This window comes from Glandiceps talaboti, chromosome 17, assembly GCF_964340395.1.
Source record: "Glandiceps talaboti chromosome 17, keGlaTala1.1, whole genome shotgun sequence".
In the NCBI taxonomy this organism is placed as follows: domain Eukaryota; kingdom Metazoa; phylum Hemichordata; class Enteropneusta; family Spengelidae; genus Glandiceps; species Glandiceps talaboti.
The window spans coordinates 977,533-987,118 of record NC_135565.1 but is presented as its reverse complement, the minus strand read 5'-3'; the positions used below and the strand labels follow the sequence as shown (position 1 = coordinate 987,118).

The 9,586-nt window shown below is 35.4% G+C and overlaps 1 protein-coding gene across 7 annotated transcripts in view; it reads right to left on the bottom strand.

Annotated features, from left to right (window-relative positions):
* Positions 1-507: 507 nt before the first annotated feature.
* Positions 508-9,586, bottom strand: part of LOC144447981 (uncharacterized) — a 109,096-nt gene continuing 100,017 nt past the window's right edge. For 6 of the 7 annotated variants that reach the window (XM_078138108.1, XM_078138111.1, XM_078138112.1 and 3 more), the window contains 2 exons: positions 5,232-5,273; positions 508-5,066 (listed from right to left, as the gene is read on the bottom strand). In XM_078138108.1, the coding sequence (XP_077994234.1) occupies positions 4,724-5,066; positions 5,232-5,273 (385 nt within the window). In that variant the 3' untranslated portion in view covers positions 508-4,723. The remainder of the gene's footprint in view (positions 5,067-5,231; positions 5,274-9,586) is intronic. The other variant, XM_078138114.1, reaches the window with a different exon arrangement.

Genomic DNA, 9,586 nt, shown 5'->3' with positions numbered 1-9,586 from the left:
AATTGAAGTATGTATTCTTAAGATATAGCCTAATTACCGAAAATCATTAATTATGCAAATTATTCATTAACACTGTACGGTGCATCAACAAACTTGATAGGAAATATGTGTTTTCTTATGGTTAACGTATGTACTAAATTATGTTGAATTTGAAGTATGTATTCTTAAGATATAGCCTAATTACCAAAAATAATTAATTATGCAAATTATTCATTAACACTGTACGGTGCATCAACAAACTTGATAGGACATATGTGTTTTCTTATGGTTAATGTATGTACTAAATTATGTTGAATTTGTAGTATGTATTCTTAAGATATAGCCTAATTACCAAAAATAATTAATTATGCAAATTATTCATTAACGCTGTAAGATACATCAACGAATTTTATAGGGCAAATGTATGTTGTTATGTTTAACGAATGTACTAAATTATATTGAAATTGAAGTATGCAGTCTTAAGATATTGCGTAATTAGTTGATTTCATTAATATGCAAATTTCTCTAATTAAACATTAACAGATCTGGCTCAAAACCTAATCAGGTCTAGCTATTACCCTAAAGGTTATTTATCCCAAATTTCATTACAATTGAGCCAGCCGATTTTTAGAAAATGATGACACAGACAGACAGACAGACAGACACACAGACAAACATTCCCCTTTTAATACCTCTCGTACCCTTACGGGAGGTAAAAATGGCTGCCAGTAAAGTCAGGGCTGTGAGAGAGTCTACTAAAATGGCTGCCAGTAAAGTGAGGGCTGTAAGAGAGTCTACTAAAATGGCTGCCAGTAAAGTCAGGGCTGTAAGAGAGTCTACTAAAATGGCTGCCAGTAAAGTCAGGGCTGTAAGAGAGTCTACTAAAATGGCTGCCAGTAAAGTCAGGGCTGTAAGAGAGTCTACTAAAATGGCTGCCAGTAAAGTCAGGGCTGTAAGAGAGTCTACAAAAATGGCTGCCAGTAAAGTCAGGGCTGTAAGAGAGTCTACTAAAATGGCTGCCAGTAAAGTCAGGGCTGTGAGAGAGTCTACTAAAACGTTTGCCAAATATGTCCCCGAGTATAACAGGATAATCATTCAGTTAGCTGTAAGCAGATTAACATTTCTTCAAATCTAATAAACCATCAACTTTTAGTAAGTTTTAAACATCAATGAAAGAATAGTCACTTATGATATATCTTTTTTGTTCCACAAGCAACAAAGTGTGCATCCTGAAAGATTTCACAACAAAGTACAAAAATTTACTCTTAACTATTTAGAAAATCTTATGTTTATCATATACCTGTACACTGTGTGTATCAAATATACTCTTTATGTATCTTGTATTTTTAAAGAATGACCACTTCTACTAGTTGTAGACAGTGAAATGTGTCATGTCACACCACCCTTGATGACTTGGCTGATGTGTGAGGGTGTCCTGACATGGCATATCTGACAGACTGTGTCCTGACACGGCATACCTTACAGACTAGTGAGGGCACCCTGACATGACATACCTTACAGATTAGTGAGGGCACCCTGACATGACATACCTTGCAGACTAGTGAGGGCACCCTGACATGACATACCTTACAGACTAGTGAGGGCACCCTGACATGACATACCTTACAGATTAGTGAGGGCACCCTGACATGACATACCTTACAGACTAGTGAGGGCACCCTGACATGACATACCTTGCAGACTAGGTCTCATCATAAACGACAACCTTTTTTTTTATAAAATTTTTTTAATGAACTTTTGAAGCTTTCCAAACTGAGGCACTATATACCGGTATGTATATCTAGTCTGTAACTGAGGCACTATATACCGGTATGTATATCTAGTCTGTAACTGAGGCACTATATACCGGTATGTATATCTAGTCTGTAACTGAGGCACTATATACCGGTATGTATATCTAGTCTGTAACTGAGGCACTATATACCGGTATGTATATCTAGTCTGTAACTGAGGCATTATGTATGTCTGGCTTTTTAGTCCACCTTTGACTTTATACTCACACAATAATAGAAAATAGAAAATCTCTCAGAGAAAATGACATTAATTTATCAACTATACATTCCTAAGACAAATATAAAGATCATTACAACAAATAATAAATTTATATTTTTTGTCATTCATTTCTTTCAATATTTTTACTATCACTAAGGCAACCTGCTTATATCTCCTATGTGTACATTTGGCCCTGATAAATAACAAATTCTGCCTTCTTTATTTGAAAAAAATATATCATATTTTCAAGAAATTGTATGTGCCAGCACATTGATGTTATTACAGTTGGTACAAAATGCAGGTACAGACCAGGTCAGGTCAGGTATTGATTGAATTGATATCCAGAGATCTACCATTAGAATTTGATAGTCAATATTTAGCTAAAGCTTTCAACACATTCACACTACAACCATACATGGAGTTTGACCCCAGACTAGTTACACGTTCAGAGCTTTAACCATTAAAACAGGATCCAAACAGCACTCATACTGTGAGGTTGGACTCAATCAAAATTGGTGTGAATTTCCCGCCTAAAATATTAGCGGAAGAAAGGATTTTAAGACTATTTGTCTTTGATGTTTTCTCTGAAGTTTACCATCAAACATTATTCATACAGCGAATTGCTGGTAACTAGAGATGAACTGAAAATGCTCCCGTATGAGGGGAAATGTTGTTAATGTGCTTACTGAGACTTTGAAATGTATTTCTGTACTGTCGTACCTTTTGTGTAATCAATATCTGTAGCAAGTTAACTTGAATTCAGTACAGTCCTGGCTATATATCTCTTATTGCAAAAGTTCACCAAATATGCAAATTAGCTTTTAAATCGATACCTTTGCCCTGTCAATATCTTTAGCAAGTTTCATCAAATTTGGTGGTCTTTTTTGGCATAGGCCCTAATTGCCAAAGTTCGTTAATTATGCAAACAAGCAATTAATTGACACCACTAAATTTCATAAGAACAATCGTATCTCTGTATGATCAATATCTGTGGCAAGTTTCATCAAATTTGGCAGTCTTTCATGGTACAGGCCCTAATTGCCCAAAGTTTGTTAATTATGCATATGAGTAATTAATTGACAGCAGTTAATTTCTGTAAGAACTGTCATATCTCTGTATGATCAATATCTGTGGTAAGGTTCATCAAATTTGTTACAAACATTCATTAATTATGCAAATTAGCTCTTAATTAACTTGACACAAGTTAACGTCTTTTAGTGCTTTTATATCTTTGTATGGTCCATAGAAGTAGCTAGTATTGTTGAATTTGGTGCAGCCATTATGCATATATAGCCCCATTTTTATAAATCATTAATTATGCAAATTATCATTAATTATGCAAGATGCTCCCACCAAAAACTAACTAGCGTTAAGTTACAGCCTGACAATGTAACATAGTAAATTGCAGAACATTTGCTTCTGCAGTACTTTTTGAGATATTAGTGGAACAAAATTTCTGCACAGACATACATACAGACAGACAGATATTGTCACAACATTACCTCCCATATGGGAGCTAAAAATCACTCAATTCGACCATATAATTTAGTTGTGATACACCATGATATAGATTGTACAAACGTCAGCCTACCACAATTGGCATAGGAGAAAAAACTACAACATATCAACATTTGATCAATATTTTAGCATCACTCTATGATGCCTTTAGACCAACAAAAGCACATAATTTGGGAGTCACCCATTACGACTGATGACACAGATATAAACAGATATAATGACGGACTCACATCTTGGATCTGAATATGAACCTAACAAAAATTATTCAGTTGATGCCAGGCCTGGCCTGCACCTAGCCTGTACCAGCATTTTGTACCGACTGATGTTATTACCTATTAAGGTGTAAACCTTCACACAAAGTAAGCCTTTTTCTGGTTTGATGACAACACCTCTATTCATAGATTATGTGTCAATCAGCCACTTTTTTTTCTATAGGAATGGAGTTTGAGGCAACATTCTTCCATTGTTTGGTATGCTGTGTAAGATAGACGTGAGTAAATTCTACCAAGGTCAAAGGACGTTGACTCTGACATGTAGAGTACAATGCATCTGTAATTACCTGATTACTTGTAGTAAATCCATTAATAAAACTCTGAAACTGTTTCCATGGAAACAAATTAATGATCACTTTAGTACATTGTAAAGGGGTTAACTTACCATGCAAGTCAATTTAATTGACAACCAAATACTTTATTTTATTTACCTTATTTTGGCATGTAAAAATCCATGTAATACTTAATAAAATCTCAAAAATTTCAGTTTTCATTTTGTTCATTCAATGACAAGTCAGCTTTGTATAACAATTTTTAGTAAATGCCCATCACAGGAGTTTTAGTAAAATTCAGATTTAGGGGTCATATGAGTTTTGTAAAATTCACAGACCACCTTACGATTTTGAAAAATTCAGAGTTAGCCATAGTTTTTGCAAAACGTAATTACGGCCAGTAATATGACAGGTGATTACAGGTGCACATTCTACTAATGAGATCTCACGTAACAAATTACTTAAGGTGTTCTAGTTGAGCTCTCAATGACGATCTTTACAAAAGACAAATCCATTCTCATAATATTGCATAATTAAGAGAAAGTTTGTGATGTGAAAGAAATAATGCTTTTATATTTGACTCAGAACTTGCATTATAAATGATACTACTACCATGCAGATGCCTAACAGAGCTGTAATTAGTTCTACTAGGAGCACCAGGCACTGCAGCTACCGACTCCTGCTACGACTACCAGTGCTGCGATCACTACTACTACTCCTGTTATCAGGACTTGCACTAGCTTCGCTACTTTCAACACGATCAATGCTTTTACTTCTACTTCTACTTCTACTTTCACTTTTACTGTGACTTCGACTCTTCCTCTTATGACTACTGCTACTCTTTTTGTGGTTGCGGCTACTATTCTTGTGTTTGTTACGACTATGTCTGTCCCTGCTATCACTCCTCCTTCGTTCTTTACTGTGGCTTCTACTACGGTGACGGCGATGTTTTCTGCTCCGTTCATAGTCACGGTCACGACTTCGACTCCGGCTTCTACTTCTGTAATGTGACCTACCAAAGAAACCAATGTTATGTCAACCAATGATGTAAATTCTCTCCCTGTCAACTTTAACACATTATGTATTTTGGCAATTTTCTTAAGCTTCCTACTGTTAAACCAAAGCCATATGATATAATAACCTGCATATGTTAATTAACTTAACAATTCTTACATACCTTTTATTGTACACACCACCAGATCTAGATCTTGAACTTGATCTTGAAAATGAAGAGACAATGTAGAGGTGAAAACAATTCTTCATAAAAGACCCATCTCATAAACTATATGGTATTGCTATTGTCTATAGTTTCCACTACACTAACACAGATAGACCCATCTCATAAACTATATGGTATTCCTAATGTCTATAGTTTCCACTACACTAACACAGATAGACCCATCTCATAAACTATATGGTATTCCTATTGTCTATAGTTTCCACTACACTAACACAGATAGACCCATCTCATAAACTATATGGTATTCCTATTGTCTATAGTTTCCACTACACTAACACAGATAGACCCATCTCATAAACTATATGGTATTCCTATTGTCTATAGTTTCCACTACACTAACACAGATAGACCCATCTCATAAACTATATGGTCTTCCTAATGTCTATAGTTTCCACTACACTAACACAGACAGACCCATCTCATAAACTATATGGTATTCCTATTGTCTATAGTTTCCACTACACTAACACAGATAGACCCATCTCATAAACTATATGGTATTCCTATTGTCTATAGTTTCCACTACACTAACACAGATAGACCCATCTCATAAACTATATGGTATTCCTATTGTCTATAGTTTCCACTACACTAACACAGATAGACCCATCTCATAAACTATATGGTATTCCTATTGTCTATAGTTTCCACTACACTAACACAGATAGACCCATCTCATAAACTATATGGTCTTCCTAATGTCTATAGTTTCCACTACACTAACACAGACAGACCCATCTCATAAACTATATGGTATTCCTATTGTCTATAGTTTCCACTACACTAACACAGACAGACCCATCTCATAAACTATATGGTATTCCTATTGTCTATAGTTTCCACTACACTAACACAGATAGACCCATCTCATAAACTATATGGTATTCCTATTGTCTATAGTTTCCACTACACTAACACAGACAGACCCATCTCATAAACTATATGGTATTCCTAATGTCTATAGTTTCCACTACACTAACACAGACAGACCCATCTCATAAACTATATGGTATTCCTAATGTCTATAGTTTCCACTACACTAACACAGACAGACCCATCTCATAAACTATATGGTCTTCCTAATGTCTATAGTTTCCACTACACTAACACAGATAGACCCATCTCATAAACTATATGGTATTCCTAATGTCTATAGTTTCCACTACACTAACACAGACAGACCCATCTCATAAACTATATGGTATTCCTATTGTCTACAGTTCCACTACACTAACACAGATAGACCCATCTCATAAACTATATGGTATTCCTAATGTCTATAGTTTCCACTACACTAACACAGACAGACCCATCTCATAAACTATATGGTATTCCTAATGTCTATAGTTTCCACTACACTAACACAGACAGACCCATCTCATAAACTATATGGTATTCCTAATGTCTACAGTTTCCACTACACTAACACAGACAGACCCATCTCATAAACTATATGGTATTCCTAATGTCTACAGTTTCCACTACACTAACACAGACAGACCCATCTCATAAACTATATGGTATTCCTAATGTCTACAGTTTCCACTACACTAACACAGATAGACCCATCTCATAAACTATATGGTATTCCTAATGTCTATAGTTTCCACTACACTAACACAGACAGACCCATCTCATAAACTATATGGTATTCCTAATGTCTATAGTTTCCACTACACTAACACAGATAGACCCATCTCATAAACTATATGGTCTTCCTAATGTCTATAGTTTCCACTACACTAACCTAATGTCTATAGTTTCCACTACACTAACACAGATAGACCCATCTCATAAACTATATGGTCTTCCTAATGTCTATAGTTTCCACTACACTAACACAGATAGACCCATCTCATAAACTATATGGTATTCCTAATGTCTATAGTTTCCACTACACTAACACAGATAGACCCATCTCATAAACTATATGGTATTCCTAATGTCTATAGTTTCCACTACACTAACCTATTGTCTACAGTTCCACTACACTAACACAGATAGACCAATCTCATAAACTATATGGTCTTCCTAATGTCTATAGTTTCCACTACACTAACCTATTGTCTACAGTTCCACTACACTAACACAGACAGACCCATCTCATAAACTATATGGTCTTCCTAATGACTATAGTTTCCACTACACTAACACAGACAGACCCATCTCATAAACTATATGGTATTCCTAATGTCTATAGTTTCCACTACACTAACACAGACAGACCCATCTCATAAACTATATGGTCTTCCTAATGTCTATAGTTTCCACTACACTAACACAGACAGACCCATCTCATAAACTATATGGTATTCCTAATGTCTATAGTTTCCACTACACTAACACAGACAGACCCATCTCATAAACTATATGGTATTCCTATTGTCTATAGTTTCCACTACACTAACACAGACAGACCCATCTCATAAACTATATGGTATTCCTAATGTCTATAGTTTCCACTACACTAACACAGACAGACCCATCTCATAAACTATATGGTATTCCTATTGTCTATAGTTTCCACTACACTAACACAGATAGACCCATCTCATAAACTATATGGTATTCCTAATGTCTACAGTTTCCACTACACTAACACAGATAGACCCATCTCATAAACTATATGGTATTCCTATTGTCTATAGTTTCCACTACACTAACACAGATAGACCCATCTCATAAACTATATGGTATTCCTAATGTCTACAGTTTCCACTACACTAACACAGACAGACCCATCTCATAAACTATATGGTATTCCTATTGTCTATAGTTTCCACTACACTAACACAGACAGACCCATCTCATAAACTATATGGTATTCCTAATGTCTATAGTTTCCACTACACTAACACAGATAGACCCATCTCATAAACTATATGGTATTCCTAATGTCTACAGTTTCCACTACACTAACACAGATAGACCCATCTCATAAACTATATGGTATTCCTAATGTCTACAGTTTCCACTACACTAACACAGATAGACCCATCTCATAAACTATATGGTATTCCTAATGTCTATAGTTTCCACTACACTAACACAGACAGACCCATCTCATAAACTATATGGTATTCCTAATGTCTACAGTTTCCACTACACTAACACAGACAGACCCATCTCATAAACTATATGGTATTCCTAATGTCTACAGTTTCCACTACACTAACACAGATAGACCCATCTCATAAACTATATGGTATTCCTAATGTCTATAGTTTCCACTACACTAACACAGACAGACCCATCTCATAAACTATATGGTATTCCTAATGTCTATAGTTTCCACTACACTAACACAGATAGACCCATCTCATAAACTATATGGTCTTCCTAATGTCTATAGTTTCCACTACACTAACCTAATGTCTATAGTTTCCACTACACTAACACAGATAGACCCATCTCATAAACTATATGGTCTTCCTAATGTCTATAGTTTCCACTACACTAACACAGACAGACCCATCTCATAAACTATATGGTATTCCTAATGTCTATAGTTTCCACTACACTAACACAGACAGACCCATCTCATAAACTATATGGTCTTCCTAATGTCTATAGTTTCCACTACACTAACACAGATAGACCCATCTCATAAACTATATGGTCTTCCTAATGTCTATAGTTTCCACTACACTAACCTAATGTCTATAGTTTCCACTACACTAACACAGATAGACCCATCTCATAAACTATATGGTCTTCCTAATGTCTATAGTTTCCACTACACTAACACAGACAGACCCATCTCATAAACTATATGGTATTCCTAATGTCTATAGTTTCCACTACACTAACACAGACAGACCCATCTCATAAACTATATGGTCTTCCTAATGTCTATAGTTTCCACTACACTAACACAGACAGACCCATCTCATAAACTATATGGTATTCCTAATGTCTATAGTTTCCACTACACTAACACAGACAGACCCATCTCATAAACTATATGGTCTTCCTAATGTCTATAGTTTCCACTACACTAACACAGACAGACCCATCTCATAAACTATATGGTATTCCTAATGTCTATAGTTTCCACTACACTAACACAGACAGACCCATCTCATAAACTATATGGTATTCCTATTGTCTATAGTTTCCACTACACTAACACAGACAGACCCATCTCATAAACTATATGGTATTCCTAATGTCTATAGTTTCCACTACACTAACACAGACAGACCCATCTCATAAACTATATGGTATTCCTATTGTCTATAGTTTCCACTACACTAACACAGATAGACCCATCTCATAAACTATATGGTATT